Raw genomic sequence first — 26621 nt, 5'->3', positions numbered from 1 at the left:
TCTTGAGCATTATTGCAGCTGCGGTCCTCCTGGCTAGTAGAGATTATTATATCACACTTCTGACTTTCCCCTGTAGGTGATGAGGCAAATTTGGAGAACCAGAAGGTGAACCACTCACCACAGAACATATATTTATGTGGCTGGTCCAGCTGAGTTTCTGGTCAATGGTATGGGTATATGTTGTTTTGATTGGAACTGAACGTAAAGTTGGGAGTAAACTGACCTGCAACCCAGGCTGGATGTAATCTCATAAATATGTTTGGATGTGCGCTAAATTGCAGGTGATCTGAAATGGGTGTATTCTTTTTAGTATATGCAGCTGTGACCTAAACTGCACATAATCCTGTGAGTACTCGCACCATCTTAAAATCATAGAAGAATACACCTCCAAGGAGGCCATTCAGTCCATTGTGCCTGTGCCATATCTTTGGTAGAGTCCAAACTAGTCCTACTCCCCTGCTTTTACCCCCGTAGCCCTGAAATTCTTATCCATGGAAGCATTTATCCAATTCACTTTTGAAATTTATTATTGAATGTGCTTCTGCCACCTTTCAGGTAATACATTCCAGATCACAACAGTTCACAGTGTAAACAAATGTTTCCTCATATTATCACCACAAATTCTTTCATCTATGTTCTCCGGCTATTAACCTTCTGCCATTAGAAACAGTTTCTCCTTAATTCCTCTATCAAAACCTTTATCAAATCTCCTTTTAACCTTCTCTGCTCTGAGGAGAACAACTCCAATTTCTCCAGTCTCACCACATAACTGAAACCCCTCATCCCGAGTAAATCCAGCAAATCCTTTTGCCCTGCTCCTAAAGCCTCGACATCCTTCCTAAAGTGGGGTGCCCAGAATTGAACACAATACTCCAGCCAAGGCCTAACCAATAAATTAAAATAGTTTAGCATAACTTCCTTGCTTTTGTACTCTAGGCCTCTGTTAATAAACCCAAAGATCCCACGTGCTACAGCCATCTCAACTTGTCCTGTCACCTTAAAAGTTTGTGCCCATACACTTCAGGTACTTCTGTTGTCCACATGCTTAAATGTTACAGAATTTAATTTATATTGATTCTCCTCCTTCTTGCTACTAAAGTGTATCATTTCACACTTCTCGGCATTAAATTCCATCTTCCATGTGTCTGCCTTTTTCTCCAGTCTGTCTACATACTCCTGAAACTTGCTCTTCATGTTTACTACATTCCTAAGATTTATGTCATCTCGGAATTTTGAAATTATGCCCTAGGTACTCAAGTCGATGTCATTAGTATATATCAAAAAGAGCAGCAGTCTAATACCAACCTCTGGGAAACACCATTGTACACTTCTCTCCAGTCTGAAAAGAAACCATTCTCTACTAGTCTCTCCTTACTGTCCCTTAGCCTATTTCATATCCACACCACCACTATCCCTTTCATCTCATTTGCTCTAAACTGGATTAGTTTTCATTAACATAGCCCCAACTCTGATCTAAACTGGTGTAACCTCATAAATGATTAACTGTGATCTCACTGAATACAATCTCATGATTAGTCAATTGTGATCTAAACTGGGTGTAATCCAGCTGGAGATTTCAGGCAGAGGTGGCTTTGGTTGAGTGGGAAATCAAAGAAGTCCTGCCTGTGAGGTTGTGGTAGGAGCTCATGCGGTTCTTGAGGTGTGTGGCAAATTTTTTTTCTTGAACTTACCTTAATTGTCACTAATAGCTCAATTAATATAACTGATACTATTAGGTACTATTCTAATTGAGTAAACAGCATAAACAGAAGAGTCTACCGGCTGATTGGTGATCTACCTCCCAGAGGGAAATCTCCTAAGCTTTCTGACTAGAAATAGAACTTCCATTCACCAAATATATTGAGCATGGGTGACCAAATACAGAGTTCTTCATATCAATGGCCAAGTTTCTGAAAATTGCAATTATGCATTTGTTATCATTCTACCCTCCTTGATCCCTTCAAAGGAGAAACTGAAGTAAAAACAGAAAATGCCGGAAAAACTCAGCAGGTCTGGCAGCATCTGTGGGGAGAGAAACAGAAGTAATGTTTTGATTCCAATATGACACTTCGGAACTGAGAATCTGAAGTAATTGGCTGGCTTGTGGGTGACAAGGTGTAATCTTATGGAGAAATGTTAATCTAACTCACTTGGCTGGAACTGATAGGATCAAATCAGCCATCCATTTGCTCCCATGTGGGTATCCCAGAAAATGATAGTATGCAGTATCTTTGAACAACTTTGCCATCCCAAAAAGCTTGGATATGAAGATTACTGGGAGGTGATCCCAGCTGACTTGGAAGTGGAAGATCATGGACTGGAGCATTATAAAGACCATCACTTGGAGGACTTCTCAGTGACAGGTGCAAGGGGCATCAGAGCTCAATCTATAATTGAAGTATTCTCATCTGTCACCCTTTGTCACCACTCCTTTTTCTCCATTTTCCCACATCACATAAAACACAAATCCTTCAATCTAGTAGAACCAAATAACATGTATGACCTCTTTGATCCTACGTGACCCTGTAAGTCTTTCGCATCTGAACACCAAATAGGTGCATGTTGTTCCATAATGCAATCACTTCAAAAATATAGGTCACCCTAGGGTGTCTGTACATGTCTTTCTTTCTCCTACTCTAATGCTTCTCCTAGATCTATCCTGAGGCCCAGTAACTTGATAGGCGCTTGGCTGCTTTTGTGGTAAAAAGGACTCATGGGATGAAGGTGGCCTTTCTCTCATGTTAGCTCAGCCCTGGAATGCTGCTGCTATTGGCTGCATCCCTGGAACTTGTGCCTTGGCAGTCTGGTTATCACTCCTTTGTGGTGTCATGGTGCTCTTAGGGGAAGGTCAAAGGCCTGAGATGTGCTGAAATTTTAAAAATTGCAGTCTCATGTGCGGATCCACCCCAGCCTCTGATGTTGCCCTGAACCCTGAATTCTGTTTGCCCACTAACTAAAAGGATGACTGCTATTGGATCCAGAAAACCTCGGGAGATAGCGGCGTACATCCTAGTGCTCAGTATCTGATCTTGCCTCTCTCCAGCCAAGCAATAATGAGACCAATTATAGTGACGCACTCCCTCAACCCCCTGCCATCACCAAGCTATAATTTACTATTTGGTGAATAAACCAGGGGTTAAACTTGGGATCTCTCTGATCCATGAGGCTCAGTATCAACTGGGCACATCCCATTATGGAAAATATCACTTTTTTTCAACAATTTGCCACAGGTGTTGACTGTGGTTTAGCGGGTATCCCTCTAACTTCTGAATCAGAAGGTTGAGGGTTCAAGAGACCTGAATTCATAATCGAGGTAAACACTTCAGTGCAGTACTGAGGGAGTCCTGCACTGTCAGAGCTGCTTTCCTTCCAATGGGATATCAAGCAGAGACCCAATCTGACCTCTCAGGTGTACGCTAAAGAGCTCATGACACTATTCAAAGTAGAGAGAGTTTTCCCTGGTATTCTGGCCATTTTTATCCATCAACCAAGATCTAAAATAGATTATTTAGTCAGTCATCTCATTCCTGTTTGTAAAACCTTGCTGTATTCAAATTGGCTGCCTACATTACAGCAGTGACTATGAAGTAATTAATTTGACTGTAAAGTGCTTTGACATGTCCTGAGGTTATTAAAGGTGCTATATAAATACAAGTTTTTTTCCCCTCTTTAGAACATGCTGGAGGGAGCAGGTTAGGGTGATCTTCTGGGCTGTAATAGTTACAAGAAGAAAAAAATTACAACAGGAAGCAGTGAACTGCCAGGCAGGACCTAGAGAAATAGCAATATCTGTGAGGCAGAGAACGATGGGAAGGCTGCAAGATGTGGTACTTTGGTATGATCTGATTAGAATTGGCTTTTTATAATTTCCACCATCTTTAACGTGTGATTCATTTCTTTACTTTCAGATGCTCGAAATGCAGTTAGTTACAAAGCTGTTTTAAAAGCTTAATGTGATCCAAGAGGAAATAAGGAACTAATACAGATGCACAGCCTACAAAAGTATTCTGCTGTTACACTGTACAGTGGCCATTCAAAGGATGCTGATTACATCATTTTATTTGAGTGGGAATTAACTTGTATTATGTGTGAGTGAGAAAACCCAGCTGGGGGAAGGAAACAGGTATTAATGTATTAAACTGACAAAAAAATAAAAAAGGTAGCAAAACAACTGTGGAATTTTGAGATCTTTTGGCTCATGGATAGACAACGTCTGAGAAACATTTACATCTGGCTGAAATACTTCCTTTCCACAAAATTAAAAGAAATTGAAAATGATGCTTTTCATTTGAGAACCTAATTACTATGACTTGAGGGAGGGACATCCTTTGGAAAAAAATTCACTATAATTAAACGAAATGTACAACATGACAGTAAGTATTGAAAAGCTGAGTTAAAGTTAACATAACTAGCCATCCCTCGGTATTGTTGTTTCTATATTCTAACATAAATGACAAGGGAAAAGACCCAAGCCAATTATCTTAGGTACTGGTTCCCAAGTGAATCCACAAATCGCTACCTATAACCCCCTCTAAATTTAATTAATTTACTGTATACAGTTAGCTCTCAGTGATTTTGGTGGCATCCTCTGGTTGATGAGAATGGCTGTGCATGACTGTCTGAGATTTACAGCTGCTATGCAATCCAACAAAACCATAGCAGCATTTACATAAACAATTTCCTTAAGCACTGTTCCTGGTTTCCTCTGGCACATTTTTAGAAACAAGTGGTGGCTTTCTGAGTACAGGATTTGGCAAAGTAACCCGAATATGCAGCTAAATGGAATTTTGTTCAATAATGGGTGGTCTTGTACCAGACACTTCAGATCCCAATGAAAGTGTTGGAGGTCTGTCTTTTTTTTGAAGAAGCAAATCTATTACAAACTCAGAATTCAGCTCAAGTTCACTATTTGTGTAGCCACATGAACATACGAACAAGGAGCAGGAATAGGCCATTCAGCCCCTCATGCCTGCTCTGCTATTTAATAAGATCATGGCTGATCTGATAGTAACCTGAAATCTGCATCCCACCCACCGCCAATTGTCTGTCACCCCCTTGCTTACCAAGAATCTGTCCACCTCTGACTTAAAAATATTCAAAGACTGCTTCCACCACCTTTTCAAGAAGAGAATTCCAAAGACTCACGATCCTGTGAGTGACAATATTTTGCCTCATCTGTATTTTAAATGGGCGACCTCTTATTTTTAAACAGTGATCCCCTAGTTCTACACAAGAAGAAACATGCTCTCCACATCTACCCTGCCAAGACCCCTTAGGATACAAGCCTAGTCTGTCCAACCTTCCCCCATAAGACAACCCAAGAATTAGTCTGGTAAACCTTCTCTGAACTGCTTCCAATGCATTTACATCCTTCTTTAAATAAGGTGAACAATATTGTACAGAGTACTCCAAATGTGGTCTCACCAATGTCCTGTATAACTGAAGCATAACCTCCCTACTTTTGTATTCAACTCCCCTCAATAAATGATAACATTCTATTAACTTTCCTAATTACTTGCTGTACCTGCATAATAGCCTTTTGTGATTCATGCACTAAGGTACCCAGATCTCTCTGCATCTCAGAGCTCTGCAATCTCTCACCATTTAGATAGTATGCTTCTCTTTTATTCTTTCTGCCAAAATGGACAATTTCACATTTTCCCACATCAAACTCCATTTGGCAGATCTTTTCCCACTCACTTAACCTATCTATATCTGTTTGTAGCCTCCCTATGTCCTCTTCACAATTTACTTTCCTACCTATCTTTGTGTCATCAGCAAATTTGGCAACTTCAATCACTTCATCCAAGTCATTTATATAAATTGTAAACAGTTGAGTTCCCAGCACTGATCCCTGTGGCACACCACTCGTTATATCTTTCCAACCTCAAAACGGCCCATTTATGCCTACTCTCTGCTTCCTGTTAGCCAGCCAATCTTCTATCAATGCCAATAGGTTAACCCCTATACCATGAATTTTTATTTTCTGCATTAGCCTTTGATGTGGCATTTTATCAAATGCCTTCTTGAAATCTGAGTACAGTACATCCACTGATTCCTCTTTATCCACAGCACATGTTACTTCCTCAAAGAACTCCAATAAATTCCCTTATACAAAACCATGTTGACTCTGCCTGATTACCTTCAGCTTACACAAGTGCCCTGATATAACTCCTTTAATGATAGATTCTAACAGTCTCCCTATGACAGATGTTAAGCTAACTGGCCTGTAGTTTCCTGGTTTATGACTGCCTCCCTTTTTGAATAATGGAATTACATTTGCAATCTTCCAATCTAATGGGACCTTCCCCAAATCCAGGGAGTTTTGGAAAATTAAAACCAATGCATCAACTATCTCATTAGACACTTCTTTTAAGGCCCTAGAATGAAGTCCATCAGGACCCGAGCTCTTGTCAGCCCACAGCTCCAACAACTTACTCAGTACCACACTTCTCTGGTGACTGTAATTTCCCTGATTTCCTCCCCCACTTCTATTTCCTGGTTTATAGCTGCTTCTGGAATGTTACTTGTAGCCTCTATTGTGAAAACTGATGCAAAATACTTGTTCAATTCATTTGCCATCTCCTTGTTTTCCATTACCAATTCCCCAGACTCACTTTCTATAGGGCAAACACTCACTTGTTAACTCTTTTCTTTTTTAAATGTTTATAAAAACTCTTACTATCTGTTTCTATATTTCTGGCTAGCTTTCTCTCATACTCTAGTTTTTCCCTCCTTATTAGTCTTTTGGTCATTCTTTGCTGTTCCTTTTATTCTGTCCAATCTTCTGGCCTTCCACCAATCTTTGCACAATTATATGATTTTTCTTTACATTTGGTACTATCTTTAACCTTTCTAGTTAACCACGGATGGTGTGTCCGTCGCCTTGAACTTTTTCTTATTTTTGTAGGAATGTATCTATTCTGTGCATTCTGAAATATCCCCTTAAACATTACCCACTGCATCTCTATTGACCTATCCCTTAACCTAATTTGCCAATTCACTTTTGCCAGCTCAGCTTTCATGCCCTCATAATTGCCTTTATTTAAATTTAAAAACTTAGGCCAGAACTTTTCCCTTGGCGGACGGGCGTGGAGGGATGGGGTGGGGGCCGGGGCGGTCGGGAAGCCAACTGCCGCCCGTGGCTGGCTCCGCTCCGTGATTGCACGCAGGCAGGCCAATTAAGTCCCGCCCTGCGTGGATCGCGTTGCCTGTGCGGGTGGGGGGAGGAGGGAGAGCAGGCCTAGCGCGCAGTTTGTGCATGCGCGCAAACAAGCGCTTCAATCTCCCTGTAGCATGGAATATTATTGAGTATGTGCTTAAGAAATGAGCAGCTAATATGGGTTAAATCAATTTTACATCTATTTTGGATAAACATTTTTGTTCTTGCATATAAATAGTGATTGTTTTCTTTTGGAATTATAGGACTCGCTTCTGGTTTTTTTTTTGGATTGTTTTGAGAATTTTCTATATTTCTCCTTTGAGTGTACCAACCCCAATAAAACAGTGCTGACCAGCCAAGTTATAGCTTCAGTCCTACTCTGCTTTTCAAATGAAATGTTAAATATTTGTCCTCTCAGGTGGATGTAAATAGCACTTTTGAAGAAGAGCAGGGGAGTTCTCCCTGGTACAAAAACAAAAACAGAATTACCTGGAAAAACTCAGCAGGTCTGGCAGCATCGGCGGAGAAGAAAAGAGTTGACGTTTCGAGTCCTCATGACCCTTCGACAGAACTTGAGTTTGAGTCCAAGAAAGAGTTGAAATATAAGTTTATATAAGTTTATATTTCAACTCTTTCTTGGGCTCGAACTCAAGTTCTGTCGAAGGGTCATGAGGACTCGAAACGTCAACTCTTTTCTTCTCCGCCGATGCTGCCAGACCTGCTGAGTTTTTCCAGGTAATTCTGTTTTTGTTTTTGTTTTGGATTTCCAGCATCTGCAGTTTTTTTGTTTTTATATTTGAGTTCTCCCTGATGCCCAGGCCACATTTCTTTGTTAATCAACATCACTAAAGCAGATTATCTGGTCATTATCTCCTTGTTGTTTGTGCTCAAATTGGCTGTCTTGTCTCCTACATTTTGCAACAACAACCACGCATCAAAAATACTTCATTGGGTGTAAAGTGCTTCGAGACATCCTGATAAATGCAATTACTTTTTTTCCTTTTCTCATTCATCTTCCAATGAATATTTGCATAAAAGCAAAAAAGGTCATGTTCACATTTATATAATATTCTCCCTTAAGTTCCCCACATTCAGCGACAGATGTTCCTCTTAATGCTCCTCAATATACTGTATGACCTAGGCATAGCTCATAGACGAAGGTCAGTGAGGGGAGGAAGATTGGTGCTCAACATGGGATCTATTCGTTTTATCATCCATTGTTTAAACTGGTAAGGGTTATTCACATGAAATCCTCCCCACATAATTTTCATGTACACCCTTCCTGTAATGTATACCCCCAGCAATTCAATACACACAGGTGCAGGAACAGGTACATCAGCCTCAGGCAAATGTTTCAAATATAAACGCTTCATCAGAAATGGAAACTGAAGGTTAAGTGAGGCTTTTATGGAACACAGGCAAAGGGGGCTTATTTCAATTATTCTTCTCAGTTTTTGCATAGCTCTTTTGTTTGTTAAATGGCATTAGTACAAAATCTCTAAAAACTTACAAGTTATACCCTTCCTGCCTGGCTTCTAATTATTTTCCAGGCGGGGCAGTGTTTCTGACATGCTGGTTCACAGAGCCCAGAAACATTGCAGTTCTCACCGATGATTGTTGCCGCCCCTTTATCACAAGCACACAATATTCCTTCTTGTATACTTTGTCCTACATTGTGGTTACTGTTGGAGGACCTATAGACCACTCCCACTAGTGACTTCTTTCCCCTACTATTCCTCATCTCCACTCAAACTGATTCTACATCCTGATCTCCTGAACCAAGGTCATCTCTAACTATTGCACGAATGTCATCCTTGATCAGCAGCGCTATCCCTCCACATTTACCCAGCTTCCTATTCTTCTTGAAGGTCATATACCCCTCAATATTCAAGACCCAATCCTTGTCATCCTGCAGCCTTTGTCTCCATAATGGCTATCAGATTGTATTTATTTACTTCAATGTACGCTATCAATTCATTTATTTTGTTATGAATGCTACGCCCATTGAGATACAGAGACACCCTGAATCTCACAGGGCTCCTTGATAGCTCTCCCCATCCACCCGTACACCCCACTGAGTCCCACAGGATCTTCAATTTCCCTCCCCACTGCCACTAAACCCCAGACCCCATGGTGCCTCCCTGACTGCCCTTCCCAATCCCCGACTGCACCCTTCCTCTCCGACTGCCCTCCCCACCCTCTAACTAACTCCAATCACCCCACTGACCAGCCCCCACTAACCACCCGACCCATTTCACTGACCACCCCCCATTGACAACCCGACTTTCCCACAGACTACACACCCACAGATCACCCAACACCCCCACTGACCACCTCCACTGACCAAACCTCACTGACCAACCTCCCACTAACTATCCTCCAATGACCACCACTCCCACTGAACACCACCTCCACTGATCATCCCCCCATTGATCACCCCCCACTGACCACCACCCCCACTGACCACTTGACCCCGCCACTGAACATCCCCCATTAATCACCCCCCACTGACCATCCCCCCCACTGATCATCTCCTCACTGACCACTTCCCCACTGACCACTTGACCCCCCACTGACCAGCATCCCACCGACCACCCTCCCACTGATCATCTCCCCCCACTGACCATCATCCCACTGACCATCCCCCCACTGACCACCATCCCACTGACCATCAGCCTGCTGACCATCCCCCCATTGACCACCATCCCACTGATCATCAACCTGCTGACCATCCCTCCACTGACCACCATTCCACTGACCATCAACCTGCTGACCATCCCTCCACTGACCACCATCCCACTGATCACACCTCCACTGACCACCAACTCATTGACCACCACCCCACTGTCCACCAACTCATTGACCATCCCCCACTGACCATCTCCTCACCGACCACCTCCCCACTGACCACCACCCCCACTGATCAGCATCCCACTGACCACTCTCCCACTGACCATCCCCCTGATGACCATGAACCCACTGTTCATCCCCCCACTGATCAACCCCCCCCACTGATCACCGTCCCACTAACCATCTCCCCACTGATCACCATCCCACTGACCATCTCCCCACTGACCACCATCCCACTGACCATCAACCTGCTAACCACCCCACCACTGACTACCATCCCACTGATCACACCCCACTGACCATCAACTCATTGACCATCCCCCACTGACCATCTCCTCACTGACCACTTCCCCACTGACCACCACCTGCACTGACCACACCCCCACTGACCACCATCTCACTGACCACCCCCCCCCAGTAATCACCTCCCCAACTTCAATTTAAGATCCTTGCTCCCTAACATCCCCCCAAATACAGATAAAAATTCTCATTGTGATGTTTTCACCACTTTCCTCCTTCAGCCTCTGCACTCAGCTACTTCTCATCCTCAGTGATTTCAATCTTCATCTCAGTGATTTCAATCTTTTTTCTCAACTCATCATGCTCCCTCTCCTCTGAGTTCGCTGTCTTCTTGTCCTCCCTTAATCTCCCCCCCCCCCCCCTTCCAAACACTTACTCATGGCCACTTCTTTGTCTTTGCCATCTCACGTGGCCTCACTAATCCCATTGTATCAATCACAGATAAGGCTATCTCCGATCATTAACCTATATCACTCTCCACCCGCATCCCATTTTTCCATCCCAACCCTACTTCCTGTTGTGTCCACCCCTGGAGAAAGTTCTCCTCAAGTCCACTTACAACTCCACTTTCAAAATCCCAACTGTCTAGCCCTTGGCCTTCCATTCACCACAACACCTCTGCAGCTATCAACTCGATCAGCCACACCCTCACCTCCATCTTTGGTGCCAGAGTCCCCACTAAATTTATTACTGTCATTCACCCTGACCGTTCTGGTATGGTCACCATCTCCATTCCATTAAACCCAAGGGACACAATCATGAACAGGCATGGCGGACAACTGGTTTAGCCATTCGCTGCTAGATCTGGCTGGACCACTTAAAGTGCTTGCTTGCTGTCGTCTGCGAAAACTGCTCACTATTCCAGGATCATTCGGGAAAGCAAACCACCCCCCAGCTTATTTTCTCTACTGCATAACCTTGTCTTAAACACCTGTCCCTGTTTTCTCCACCCTCATCTCCAACAAGTGCAAGGAGCTCATGGACTTCTTTGTCACTTAGACTAAGACTGTCTGATCAAGCTGCCTCTTCCACATCCCTCCTGTCCACGAGCCCGGCGAACTAAACTTCCTCTAAAGTTTGCCTCTCTCTAGACCTCAATTTGCATCTTTCTCTAGTTTCTCTCCTATCTTCCCTCATGCCCTTTCTGAGCTCATCTTGTCCATGAGACCCACTTCCTGTTCCCTGGACCCTATTCCCACTAAACTGCTAACCATCTAACATTTCTTCCTCGTTCCAATGTTAGCTGATATTGTTAATGGCTCTCTATCTTCAGGCACTGTCCCTCCTTCAAATCTGTGTCATCACCCCTCTCCTCAAAAGACCAACCCTTGAACCAACCACCCCCATCTCCAACTTCCCTTTCTTCTCCAAAATCCTTGAACATGTTGCCATCTCACAAATCTGTGTCAATCTTTCCCAGAACCCCATGTTTGAATTCTTCCAATCAAGAGCTTCTCCCTGCCACAGAAACAGCTCCTATCAAAGTTACAACTGGCAGCCTATGTGACTTTGTCAAAGATAAATTATCCTATCTCATCCTTCTCGATCTTTCTTTCTCTCTCTTCATTTATCTTTATCTATCTGATTTGACATTGAATTCACCCACTTATTGACACTTCGGGTGGAATCTTGTGGGGTCGACGGGGCTGGCAGCTGCCAGCTGGAGAGCTGGCAAGATCTCCACATTGCCTCTTTTCCAAAAAGCCCAACACATCTTATGCCTCTCAGGCACTTAGCAGGCCAACAACGGGCCTACTCGGCGATCAAGGACACCTGGGGCTGAAGTCCTGCCTGGTAAGAACCACTAGCCAATCAGAGGTTGGTAGTCTTCTGTACTCAGTAATACCACTGGGGAAGCGGTGGTTGCTGCCTTTATGACACCCAACCAAGGCTTCGGACTGAGGAGGCACCCACGCCATAGGTGAGTGAAGGCAGGAAGAGGGTCATGGGTGTGGATTGCAGTTCAGGAGGGTGAAGATAGGTCAGCCCCCCTTCCCATTGTCAGGTCCTTCTATCATGCACCAAGTGCCTTTGAACAAGGGCGCCCTGGGAGCCCACAAAAAATGCTAGGGTTTGTTTGTCATGCTACCACATGGTGAGCCCCTGCCTATTGCTGTTTAAATACCAGAGGCAGTGGCCCATCAACGGGCTTTCCTGCTCCAGACTTAATCAGGGTGGAGCCAGATTAAATGCTCCCTTCACCATCAAACTTGCCATGCAGGAGGGCATAAGACTCTGTCCTTTGCTCTCCATCCTTCCTCTGTTTATTTCTCAATCCTTCAATTTTATTGATTAAAGAGATATACAATTAAGTGCCCTTTTCATTCAGGTCCCAGATGCTTTGTTTCCCTCATTATCAGCTTGCACTTCCATGCAAAATAAGACTGAAACCTAAAAGAATACAAACAAGTCTAACCAATGGCAGATGCTGTTACATGTCCTGCACCAGTAAAATCTGTTTCACTTGTTTCAGTGCAAAGTGGTTGTGGATGGGCATTGACGTGAAAGTAGCAAAAAAACTGAAAAGAGTACCAAGGTACTCGGATTTGTGAATCTCCAGATTGTCCCCCCAGATCCTCTGCCCCACACTGCTTCCCATGCCTATGACAATTAGATATTATTATATTTCATCTTATATAAGTCACTAACCATTCTATTTCTGTAATATACTTGTAGGTATTTACATTGCTGCTCTGCAGTTACAGTTCACCTGCACAGGAGAGGGCTGTGGGCATCATCAGCAAGGCCAGCATTTGGTCATTTCAAAGGGCAATTAAGAGCCAAACACATTGCTGTGGGTCTGGAGTCACATGTAGGCCAGACCAGGTGAGAATGGCAGGTTTCCTTTTCTAAGGGGCATTAGTGACAATCTTCATGACAATCAATTCCAGATTTATTAATTGCATTCAAATTCCACCAGCTGCCATGATGGGATTTGAACTCATGCCCCCAGAGTATTAGCCTAGGCCTCTGAATTAATTAGTCCAATGACATTACCGCTACGCCACAGTCTCCCCTTAAATGTTTGGAAAATACACAGGTGGGGGAAGACAAGGAATGTAAATCAGCTTGAATTACCCCATCATCTACAAATTTCTGATGCTGAAAATTCCAGATATCCACTACCCTTTGTGTGAAAAAATGCTTCCTGATATCCCTCTTAAATGACCTAGCTGTAATTTTATTAATGTCCACTTGTTCTTGATTACCCCCATCAAATGAAATAGTTTTTCTGTATCTGGATCTTTTTAACATTTTAACTACCTCGACCAGATCACAGACTCTAACTGTGTGAGACTGCTTCTTCCTAGGTGCCTCACAGCATTGATCCTGACTCCAGCGAAACACTTGCTATTTTAATATTAAGTGGCAGTAATTTGTCATAGAAATTGGCCCCTCAAGCCCCTTGTGAATAATTTGGCAGTCATTATTCTTCTCTATTAACCTGATCTGGAATCTAATGTTATGCAGCCCAGTGATGGTTCTACTCATCTGGGATCATGTGTGGAAACAGTGGACAGAATTTTGCAGCCCCATCGCAGCAGGGGAGGGGCTGTAAAATGGGGCAAGCCATTCAAAACTCCGTTAACTTTGGTGGGACCGTAAATTCCCGCCGGCATACAATTCCACCCAGGAAGTGAACAGTGATCTATAATGAAGACAGTTGCTGCAACACATTCCCCTTAAAGGAAAAGCACTGATGTAATTGACACTCAATGAGGTAATGAAGAATAATGAAGAAAAGTGCAGCTGTTTGGATATGGGAAATACTGTTCCAGTTCCACAGGGTACCAAGATATGGTGTCACTGCACACAAACATTTATAATTACATTGGCGGGTTTACTACCAGTGCAACAATATTTTTTTAATTGTTCATGGGATGTGGGTGTTGCTGGCTAGAACAGCATTGATTGCCCATCCCTAACTGCCCCTTAATCAGAGGGCAGTTAAGAGTCAACTACATTGCTGTGTGTCTGGACTCACATGTGGGCCAGACCAGGTAAGGATGGTAGATTTCCAAAAGGACATTAGTGAACCAGATGGGTTTTGATGACAATCAACAATGGTATCATGGTCATAATTTGACTTTAAATTCCAGATTTTTGTTGAATTCAAATTCCACCATCTGCCATGGCAGGATTCAAACCCAGGTCCCCAGAGCATTACCCTGGGTCACCAGAATATTAGTCCAGTGACAATACCACTGTGCTACTGCCTCCCCAATTATTGTAACATGATGAGTTTCTAATCAATAAAATGTAAGTACAGGTGTAAGAACATGGTGCATTGTTGACAGCTGATCCACAAGGATACTTTTAATAAATTTATTTCCAGCCATGTATTTAACGCTCACCACCACCAACAACTTTGTACTTATATTCACCTTCAAGGTGAATAAAAGATAAGTGTCGCAAGGCACTTCACAGGGGCATTATAGATCAAGATATGATACTAAGGCAAATAATGAAATATCAGGACAAATCACTAAAACTTTAGTCAAAGAGGTGAGTTCTAAGGAGTTTTTTAAAGGAGAAAAGTGAGGTAGAGAGGGGGAGAAGTGTAAGGAGGGAATTCCAGACCTTCGGGTCTTGGCAGCTGAAGGCACACCCACCAGTGGCAGAATGATTAAAATTATGGATGCTGACATTAGAGAAGTACAGATATTTCAGGGAGTTGTGGGACAGAACAAGGTTACCGAGATAAAGAGAAGTGAGGCCATGGAAGGATTCGAAAACAAAGATGAGAATTTCAAAATCAAGACATCCCTGACAGCCAATATAGGTTAGCAAGCACAGTGCAATGGATGAACAGACCTTGGTGCAAGTTAGGGCACAAGCAGCAGAATTTAGGATGACCCCAAATTTCCAGAGAGTAGAATGTGTGAGGCTAGTCTAGATGTAACAAAGGCATGGATGAGTGTTTCAGCTGTAGATGAGCTAAAGCAGGAACGGAGTTGAGCAATGTAATGGAGGTGGAAATAGGTAATCTTAGTGATGGGTGCGGATATGTAGTTGGAAGCACATCTTGGGATCAAATATGGTGCCAAGGTTACAAACAGTTTTGTTCAGCCTCAGAGAGTTACCAGGGAGAGGAATGGAGTTGGTGGCTTGGGAATGGAGTTTTGGTGGGGACAGAAGACATTGGGTAGAATCTTATTGTCTTAGTCCCTGGTGCAAGAATGGGGCAAGTTTTGGGTTTGGAACCCAATTCTTCAATGTGTGAACTTTGTGGTTGCTCTTTCCAGAGCAAACTGATTAAAAAACTGCCTCAGGGCTCTCTGAACAATTAGGGATAGAAAACGGGATGACATATCAAAAAAGGAAGGAAGGATTTCTACTTTAAGGGATCATAGCATGTTTCAGAAAAGCTCACTGCCAATTGAATCTTGTAGGCTGCAGCAACCACAGGAAAGGAAAGTAGACCAGGAGGTTCTTCTACAGTGAGGTGAACTTCTCAAGGATAAGGGAAAAGAACATCCTCCTCAAACAAGCAGGCTTGGATTGAAGTTGCCAAGGAAGTCAGCAGCAGGATTGTGATCCCTCCAAACTGGAGACAGTGCTTCAAGATGATCTAGGACCTCAGGAGTACAGGAAGAGTGAGTGGCAAATCACTTTCAGGTGCCCAGCCCCACACCCTGACTTGCCCAGCATTCTCCTACTCAGCACTCCTCAGGACAACACACATTGCTGCTGCACTCATTCCTCTGTCTTCAGGTACCTCATAGCTGTCTGAACAGTCAACATTCACTCTCACAGCCTATTGCTGTTTCACACCTGTGACTTACAGTCACCCTCCGCAAATGGTCTCCTTCTCTCCTTCCCAAACAAACCAATACCCATTCCTCTTTGCTTTCTCTCTTTGCAGAAGATAGCGCACAACTTAGCCAGGGTCAGAGACCAGAGGTTTGGCGGGGGGCTGGGGGGAGGGGGGGGATGTGTGGGGGGGAAGAGGCTCCACTTACAGGGACTTTGTTGCCCATTGGCAATAACTGCCCACATGCTTCACTGAGAAAGAGGCCTTGCTTCAGGAGGCTGCAGATGTCAGCACTGACCTGCTGTGTGAGACTGAGCCTCTTGAAAGAGCTGATCCTCTGCCTGTAGACCCTGTGTTGGGGCTGTCATCTCCCTCCAGCTGGCCCATCACATCTGCCTTGGGGAGGGACATGGAGTTGAGGAAAAAGCAGTTGGTGCTGCTGCTGGTGTTGCTCCTGATGCCGTTGGAGCTGTTGGCAGTAACATGGCCTCTGCCCTTGTCCCTCAGCAGATGCGGAAGGTGGAGTTGCACAAGTTGCTCCCATATTATGGTAAAGGCTGGCAGCAGATAAATGCAGCTTAAAGTGAGTGAAGCACTTGACAGGTGAAGCACCCTCCAAAAAGTTGGCAATCACTTCTCATGCAGTGAAAACCCTCTGTGAGAAGCAGTGCTGTGACCAGCAGCAGTCTCTCATTCAGCTTCATCAATGATCATGGCAGGAGCTCTTCAATGTGATCTGCACAGCTTGTCAGTTTCATGTCGCGAACACAACCCAACATCACTTTCTGGGATTTTGTCCTCCTGATCACCCCCAAATCTGCCTTTAATGGCCTGGGAGAAATTCCCCCCATTGGCTTAGGTCTTTAATTGGAGGAAATTTCTGCACAACCAATGCTGGATGTTGGACAAGTAGCCTGGCAAGTTTGAGATGGTGAAGTGGTTGAGAGAGGTGGTGATGAGGTAGAGCCCAATGTCTTCAGCATACATGTGGAAATGGATGATGTGTTTTTGGATGATGTCAGTGAGGGGCAGCACATTAATTCGAAATAGGAGGGGATGGATCCTTATATTTAATTAATTTATTCTGCTGAGAAATCTGGTACTTTTATTTGCCAAATACAAAGAATGCTCTCTCTACCTGTAGGAACAGTTTACTTGCTTAAGTTCATAAATGGTAGGTTGAAATTGGTGGAACTTATGAACACGAAGTGTGCTGAGGTTGAACTCACTAAAAATGCCCACCTTTTCAACATGAGCCACTGTTAGTCTTTTTGCTGCTTGCCTATTTAGGATCACCCTGAACTTTAGGACACTAACTTTGCAGAATTATCTGGAGATAAATGGGAAGAATTTCAAACTTTTCAACATGTTTCGGTAGTGAAGCAGGCAGGATGACCAATCATACCTAGAGCACTGTGAACCTTCTTGGTTCAGCTAGCAGTTGACAAAGTCTTCCATCTTTGACTTAGTTCTGAACTTCTATTGCCAGCATGTATCATGTTGAACCTACCTGGACCCCAAAGATACCTCATTTATCTTAACCCAAAGGACAATTATCCCAAATTGGACAGTTCACTCAAGATGAAGCTGAATGATGCACTGAACTTGATCTCACTGCCTCCCAGGTCAGCATAAAACTTGTGCATTTTAAGAATAATGCAGGGGTAGGTCAGCACTGGCCTGTGTAGAGATATGACGCTTGACCTCATGATCTTGACATGTTACCTAAGACAGAGGCTTCAGCCCCACGATGCCAGCTACCCATGCATTGAGTATAGTGTTTCACGCCAATGCAAATGAAGATAAGCATTGTGCATGGGGATAGTGCACTATTTGCATGATTCAACAAATATGCAGAACAATGTGGGAAAGGGGAAAAAATACATAAAATTCTTCAGTCAGAACCATCTGGAAAACTGGATCTAAAATCCCTTAAGCAACAATCAGACTAATGATAACTCTACACAGTGATAATGCCCTTCACAGTTTTTAAAAGTTGTGTTTATTGTTATGAGGAAAATCTCTTCAGTAATAGAGCGTTGAAGTGTATGATTTTACACGCAGGGTTGATGGAGTGTTTGAATTAAATCAAAAGCAAAATACCACAGTTGATGAAAATCTGAAATAAAAACAGTTTCTGTTTTCATTTTAATTAGCTGTCGGGTCCAGGGACATTTTTTCACAATGAAACAAACAGTTTTAAAAACAGTTTTTCTTTTTAATTTATTGTGGATGACACTGATGTTTACATAAAGATAGAAATATGTGGAAATTCAATACTCAAAAACCAAATTCTTTCTGAAGACATCAAATTCAAGTTACATCTTATAAACTCTCTCCTTTCAAAATAATTTAGACACTTGAAGTGAATTGGACAGTAATAATCCTGACACTTTTGTTTATGTCACATTGGATAACATGGGAGCAGGAGGGGATTACTTTCTTTTACAGTCTTACACAGTAAAAGAAATAACTATATTTATAAAATGTCTTTCCCAACCCTAGGATGCCCCAACGCACTCTACAGCCAATGAAGCACAGATTTAGTCACTATTGCAATGTAGGATCTGTGGTCACCAATTTTTACACAGCAAGGTCCCACAAATAGCAATAAATGACCAGATAATCTGTTTAATGATGTTGACTGGAGAACACCCTGCTCTTTGAAAAGTGCCATGGAATCATTTACATCCACCTGAGACGGTGTAACATCTCATCTGAAAAACAGTTGCTTCCTCAGTGCTGCACTGAACTGCCAGCCTGCATATGATGCTCAAGTCTCTGGAGTAAGGCTTGAGCCCATGACCTTCTGACTGAGAGGGATAAGTGCTGCCACTGAGCCATGACTGACACCATAAGTACAGTGCAATTGAAGTGGCTTCATTTCCTGCCATAAACAGATAGCGGATATCTAACTGAATTGTGGCAAATGGTGTTAGTCAGGCTGTTTTAACTGCTTTTCATTGGGTGCGGGAAATGTACTGACTTCACTGAGGCTGTGCTTAAGTCAATTTCTTGTGCTGGTAACAGCTTTATTCCACAAACTGCATCTATTATTTTGCAACATATGTTAATATCCCTTTATGCAACTGAAAAATAAACATTTATTTACTGTTTATACAATAAATATTAAATGATCAAATTATACTGTTTACACATTTGAGTGCATAAATTAATTTTACATTTGAAATCATATTAGCCTAACAAACGTTGCTTTGAAGCATTATATTTCAAATGCACAGAAAAATTAAAGACAATTTTGGATTGTTGGTCTAGATAAGGTGCATGTTAAATCAAAATAAAACAAAAACAGTAAGTATAGGAATTTTATCTGTCTACCAAATTTAGGGTGTGTTAATCTGTAATGGCAAAAAGCAGCAGCAGGATGCTAAGAGGTAAACAGAGATTGTCATTTAATTCACTGGATGATAGAAAAAAATCTTTGTAGCATTTATGCTATTTTCCTTTTAGAAAAGATTAACATTTCAAATGTTTTGGGTAAGGTATAATTAAAAACATCCTGTGGAGACTTGATGATAAATTATCTGGGAGCATCAAAACAGTAGTCCTTTCAATTAGCTTCCTAACCACTACAGTATAATCTATAAAACTGGATCAGGCTTAACACAGTTTATATAGCTTTCCATAAACTGCACTGTTTCATCTCTCAGTCAATCATTTGTCAGAAATAAGTGGAGAAACAGACAGGTGCATTTAGCAGCAGGATCATTTGCAAATAGATTAATAAAACAATATTGGAATTAAGTTTAGGAATACTAACAGGATCTCCACATGAACAAGGCACTGCCTTGATTTTACAATTCTCACTTTTTTTTCAAATCCCTCCATAGTCTTGTCTCTTCATATCTCTGTAACCTCCTCCAGCTCTACAACTCTTCAAGATCTCTATGCACCTCAGTTTTAATTGCTCCACAATTGATGGCCATGCCTTCAGCTAGCAAGGCACTAAGCTCTGGAATTCTCTTCCTAAACTGTTCTGTCTCTCTATCTTTCTTTCCTCCTTTAAGAAGATCTTTAAAACCTACCTCTTTCACCAAGCTTTTGGTGATCTACCTTAGTGATCTGCCTCCTTGTGTGTCTCTGTGTCAAATTTTGCTTGATAATCACTCCTGTGAAACACTTTGGGAAGTTTTGCTATGCTAAAGGTTGTTTTGTTGCTAGATGAGAAGAGATACATACTGTCTGTTGTTTGCCAATTCCAATTTGAATGGTTACTATTTCTTAATTAGTTTTTTTAAAATATGTGTAATACACTTTTTATGCTAACCGGTATTTATTTATATATTAGCTGATGAAGGATTAATGTGTTAAATGTCTGTCAAAGTCATGAGTTTAAGAAAGAAAGACTTGCATTTATATAACACCTATCAGGACATAAGGAAATTTCAAAATGCTTTATAGCCAAAACTTTGTTTTGAATTGTTATAACTGTGATAGTGCAGGAAAAGGCAACAGCTAATTTGCCCACAGAAAGGTCCCATAAACAACAATGGGAAAATAGCCAAATTTCTTTTTAGAATTTGTCTGATAAGTATTGGCAAACACACTGGGGAGAACTCCCATATCCTTGTTTAATTAGTGCCATAGGATCTTTTATGTCCATCTAAGAGCATTTCAGCTTAACATTCCCTCTAAAAGGCCATCAGCAGTGCACTGCTATCTCAGTACTGAAAGTCAGCCTTAGATAATATGCTTAGGTCTCTGGAGTGGGGCTTCAGTCTACAACCTGACGACTTAGAAGCAAGCATGTTACCAATGGGCCATACAGCCATCTATGCAAACCAACTGAACCAACTGGTGACTGAACTGGCAATGAATGGAGAGATAGTAAAGGGCATGACGATGTATGGAGTCCAACTAGAGAAAGCATACACAGCTTTGTCAAGTACCAGAGTTGAATAAGTACAGAAATTGAAACTTATCTACTCTATATCTCAGGATGCTGCTGTAATATCAAAACTGTGCCATGACTGCGGCTGTCCTTGCTATTTGTTATGGTCTGGAACCCTTGCAAAGGGTGGCAGTGGCAGATTCAGTAGCAACCTTCGTAAGGGAATAGGACTTGTAAAGGAAAATTTTAGAGGGTTATGGAGGAAGAGTGGAGGAATGAAACTAATTGGACAATTCTTTTAAAGAGTCAACATAGGCACGATGGACCAAATAGCCTTTTATGCGGTTTAATTCAATGATTTACCTAGATTTTCCTTATAATATGCCGCAATAATTGCTTAAACTATTTGTTTAAAAAAAACACGCTTGACCAGACCAACAAAATAAACTGTGTCTTTAAGGCGATAAGAGTTTGCAGATTGAAGAAATATATGTACATTATCTCACCGTCCTGATGTGTAAAAATACATCTAGCCCAAAGAAGCACATGAAACGCCTTCTTTTTGGCGTTTAACGCCGTTTGCTTGTTTTTAACTGACTAGGGAACAACCAGCAGCGTGTCAGGTAAGTTTCACGGAGTCTCTGTTCTCACAGCCCAATGTATGATTAAAAACGCTGTGTTATACGCCCTCCGAGAGAGTGGGTATCCCCGAATGCGTTTAGATCGCAGTGCAGTCTGGAAGTTGCAGTTCTGTTTGGTCCCAAGTTGCTCATCAACCATCTCATCACCCACCCCCTCTCCCCCACCCCACCCCACCGCCACCGCCCCCCCCCCCCCCCCCCCCCACCCCTCGCCCAGTCTGACGACAAGCCTCCCGCAGACAGTCTTAAGGGAACATTCAGCGTTTGGCGATGGAGGATAGACAAACGGAGGGTTTGAGCATTGAATCGTTACTATTCGAGATTCGGGTCTGAAGACTGCCGGGATCACTAAAATAAAACGCCACGTTAAATGCACAGTAGAAAACAGCTGAGCTGCAACCAATCTTCTACCAATCCCACAACAACATCATGTGGTCAGGCAAGTCAGTAGGAAGAGCGGAGACTGTGCTGGCTTCTTTAAAGCGCGACATTCTGGCATCTTTAAAAACATTAACTTGAAAAGACAATCACTGAAGTCAATTTGGTGCCAGGAAATATGACAGAAATCCCACACGCTTCGCCTCATTAAATAGGCAGCTAACCTATTTCGGTGAATGAAGCCTTTACAATATCTCACATGAAATACTAGAACAATGTCTGTTTCTTTAATAACACTTTTAATCGCCCTCAGCGACATCGTTACAAAAATAGGCCTACTATCTTTAAGCAAAAGTTCGGATTTTTTTTCTCTAAGACGCTGATCACTTTTTTTTGTTTAAATAAGAAATAAGCAGACGGCTAGAAGTGCTTTTTGCTAAATCGCTTTCAGACAGTGTGCAAACTACACCTGGGATCTAGGATTTAACTCAGGTCAGATCGTTGGTGCTTCCAGACATCCACATGTCTCTGTTGTGATGTATCAAACGTACTGAGTGTTCAATCCAAGTCCTGATACTGGAGCCATACTCATCTACAGGTGTTTTTTTTTTAATATTTTTAAAGTTTTTTTTTAAAAATAGTCTCCTTGTAGAAATCACAGAATAACATTTACACAAATCTCTTTGGTGTCTGTTCGTCCGTTGATACAAAAGTTCATAGAAACTCGTTTTGTTCTGTTCTGAGTGCAGTCCCCTGTCCTTTCAAACACTTCCCTTTAGATACGGTTAGACAGGCAAATGTCGTTTTAGTGCAAATCGTAAAGGTCACAAAGTTAAAAAAAAGCGTTTGGCCCAGCAGCGGGGCGAACGTGCTCCTTTCAAGTATCTCTCAACAACTGAATATTTGCTTCCAATAGAAGCAAGCGTCTCCTTTTAGGTAAACCAAAGAAAGCCTTTTTTTAAGATTGCATAGTTCTGGTCTTAGGCATCTTACACACGTGGAAGTAGTTTTTGCGAATAAGAAAACAGTGCAGCTCCTTGGTAAAGCCGGGCCTGGAAACAACAGAAAGTTAGATCTTGTGCATTTTGTCCGGGAAAGTGCCAAAGGATGTCACGACGTGAACAAAATAAATGCACTAGAAGAAGCCAGCTGTGTGTGTAAGAGGGCCGGTAAGTGAGTGTAGGTCAGGGTGTGAAAGTCAACTGTTAGCCACAGGCAGGGAAAGGTGCGTGGCTGAGGGCCACATGGGGTTTGGTAGAGATGAATCCATGTTAGACCCTGTCTGACCCTCGGTGTCTAAAGTCTGAGTTAGTTTTACAGCTCCGGAGAGACCCACACAGGATATCGTCCTAAATCTGATGTGTGTACTGTGTTTTTTTTTCTTTCTGTTTGTATGAATCTCTCTTTGTCCCAGTCTGCCTGTGTGTGTATGTGTGTGTGTGTATGTGTGTCTCACAGGGTTTATGAACAGCCACACTCCTCCACGATCATGTTCTGGATGTCCTTTTTCACAATGTTGTGTCCATCATCGTAATACAGCATAGACATAGCCCTGAGTTTGGTGGGGACACAACATGATTTGATGTTGTTGAAAGGGCTGTAACCCCTGATCCTGTAATGGTTGATGACAGCCGAGTGGAAGGAGAGGGACGAGCCCGATGTCCCGGCGATGTGACTCGGACATTCGCCCTCGCAGTAGTTCCCATAGTACCCGGCTGGCGCTATGATCCAGTCGCTCCAGCCGATGTCTCGGAAATTCACATAAAACTGCTTCCTGCAACAGATGTTGACTTTCCCGTCACACTCCAGTCCCCGCTTGCGGATCCGGTGAGTGTGTGAGTCTGACTCCCGGAGCAGTAGCATCAGGAAGGGCTGGTGGGACTGGTCCTTCTCCGCCGGCTCCATTAGGACTGGGGAGACGGCGGCCTCCTGGCACAGGTCACAGGAAACCTTCAGCATCAGGGACCTCTCCTGGGTCGCCAGGATTGCCTGCACACTCCTCGACACCGGAAGGGTATGCCAGCCACTCCTCTTGATGTCCACCTGCTTCTCGCTGATGGCCTTGCTGCCAGCTCCCTCCTGGTACAGCCTGATGGTTGCTTTACTTCTGCTTCGATTCGACTTGTTTGAGACCTTCAGGTAGAGCCAGATATTGGCCTGATCCACCAGGGAAAGGTCACCATCTTCCTCCTTGGCGATTTGAAAGTGCACGACATCCTGGGTCGGACCTTGGAGGCAGAGGGGAAAGGGGGAAATGCACAAAAAGAGTTTGTTAGACCGAGACTGTCTGCAGCACAGTTACAGAGCGTTTGCAACACTCAAAGAGCAACTGCATTGCGCCGCACATCTAATGCTTTATTATACCAATGGTCTAGGGCTTGATTGGTGGAATGGTCCACACGGAAGAAAGCCATTCGGCCCATCTTGCCTGTACCTGTCTTTTGTACGAACTATCCAGTTAGTCTTTCACCATGCCCTGCAGATTGTTGCTCTGTGAGTATGGATCGATTTCCCTTAAATCTGGTGTCTGTACCCAGACAGAGCATTCCAAATCACAACAACTCACTGCGTAAAGGAACCTCCTCAGCCCCCTTCCTGTTTTCTTTGGCCAATGATGTAAAATGTGTGTCCTCTGATTCTACAGCCTTCCGGCAGTGCAAACGGTTTCTAATTATTTCACCTATCATCATTTTAAACACCTCAGTTAAGTCCTTAACCTTTTTCCCCATCTAGACGAGTTATCCCCGGGGATCCCTAAACCTGTTTCTGCAGCAGAGTGTATCTATGGACTCCGATCTTAAGTCGTATTGTACAGACGATATCCGAGGCTTAAAGGGGATAGCCCCGCAAATATAAAAATCGCAAGTAAATATGTTTCTATTTTAAATGCAATTAATGTTTAAACCCGATTAGAGAACATAACGCGGTCCTTGGACTGCATATGTTTCTTGATGTAACTGACCTGCCTCAGCGAAGCTGATGATCTCTGAAGCCTGTTCAGGTTCGTTCAAGTCTGACTTGCTGGACGAATGTTCTTCCATTTCCACTCCCCCGTCCTCTCGCACTCGCCCTACGTGCAGTTTCTTCAGGGCGTTCAGAAGTGCGGCTTTGGGGACCGGGTGGGTAATGTTGGGCCTGCTCTTCAAGTGCAGCATGTTCAGGATGTGCCTTTTCACGGCTTCCACCAGCTGATTGTCAACGCCGGCTGCGTCCGCTGGCAGCTTGGGCACGGAACAGCTCGGGCAGTCCGAGACCGCTCCCTCCGGGCCAGGTAACGTGGGAGAAGCCCGCGCCCAAACCCCACCGAGCAGCAGAAATATCCCACCGAGCAGGTAAACTGACATCTTCTCCAAAGCTTACCGGAGAGGAGGAAGGCAAAGGGGGCTGGGAGTGAAGTTCCCAAAATAAAAATATTAGTTTGCAAAGAAAAAAAGTTTGACTGAAGTTTTGTACAATGCGTAAGAAATCGTTCCAGCTGGTGGCTGGAGGTGACAGAGATTTTTGAAATTATCGGAGGAGAGGAGATGTTACTCAGCAAAGCAGAGAGGTGTCTTTTCGATGTGATGGTCGCAGCTACTGTACGAACTGCTCTCTCTGGGACAGCTTCTGTCTGTCTCTGCTTTGCAAACTTTACAGCGGAGAGGTTGAAGTGTCTCTCTGTGCTCTCTCTCTCTCTCCTAGTGCTGACGTCTTGGAGGAGCTCGGCGCTCTGGAGCTGCTTCGGATCCTCGCTCTCCTCTTTGAACTGCTCCAGTCAGAGAGCTTTCGCACTTTTGAGTGAGGGAGCAGAGCGCTGGGTTAGAGCTGACGGGCAGGAGTGTCAGACCGGAACAGATGACAGTGTGTGGGGAGGAGGGGGAGAAAGGCGGATTCTCCCATCGTCAGGACTGCGTGAGGAAGATGGGAGGGGGAATTTTGGTCTTTTACAATTCAGAAATCAAACGTGTGAAGGAAAAAAAACCGGCAAAAGGAGGAGTGGGGGGTGGAGGGGGGATGATTGAAAACCGACGTATGCGTCCTTCTGCGTCTTTGCAGCTATTTAACCCATTGGGGAGGGAATTCCTGAAATATTTTAATAGGAAAATCTAAAACAAAAACCGCACACTTATCACCTCAACCTATAGCTCGGGACCGCCCCGCCACCCCACCCCTCTCTCTCTCTCTCTCTCTCACTGATGAGCGATTCCCCAGCCAGACTGGATGAAGTACAGAGACTCAGGGCGAGCAGAAATCCTAAACAGATTGGACCTTTTAACAGTTAAAATGTGGAATAATTAAAGTAGTTATTTATAGACGCGCTGACTCTCCCTACAAGGCATAAGCAGAGTGAAAATAAGCAGCTCACTAACCGCCCCCCCCCACCCCCCACCCCCCCACACCCCGCCAATCTGTAGATGTAGAAATCCCCATGAATTAAATGCCAGTTGGAGGGTTAGCGATGTAAAAGACCTGAAGCCGATAGAGTTTGGTGTTCTCTTTGTTCCGCGGACACTGCGTCAAAAGAGCGAAAAGCGAGAGGAGACTTGATTCTGAAAGGGTTGGAGTAACCGTGTTAATGCCACCGTAAACACTGACAATTATTCCAGAACAACCCCAGCAATGGGATTTAAACAGGACGGAAAAGGTCAGATTGTCAGGCGCTCGTAGAAAACGGCATTGGTAATACATTTTCATGCAAGCTAT

The 26621-nt window shown here is 43.4% G+C and overlaps 1 protein-coding gene across 1 annotated transcript; it reads right to left on the bottom strand.

The window, feature by feature from the left end:
- Positions 1-22262: 22262 nt before the first annotated feature.
- Positions 22263-25741, bottom strand: LOC121278693 (inhibin beta A chain-like). The gene is made up of 2 exons (XM_041189046.1): positions 24901-25741; positions 22263-24166 (listed from the first exon to the last, which is right to left on the bottom strand). The coding sequence occupies exons 1-2, from the start codon at positions 25280-25282 to the stop codon at positions 23400-23402; spliced, it is 1149 nt and encodes a 382-aa protein (XP_041044980.1). The 5' UTR covers positions 25283-25741; the 3' UTR covers positions 22263-23399.
- Positions 25742-26621: the final 880 nt, after the last annotated feature.

The sequence above is a fragment of the Carcharodon carcharias genome, chromosome 6 (assembly GCF_017639515.1).
Source record: "Carcharodon carcharias isolate sCarCar2 chromosome 6, sCarCar2.pri, whole genome shotgun sequence".
Taxonomy (NCBI): Eukaryota; Metazoa; Chordata; class Chondrichthyes; order Lamniformes; family Lamnidae; genus Carcharodon; species Carcharodon carcharias.
This window is presented reverse-complemented; position numbering and strand designations above follow the sequence as displayed.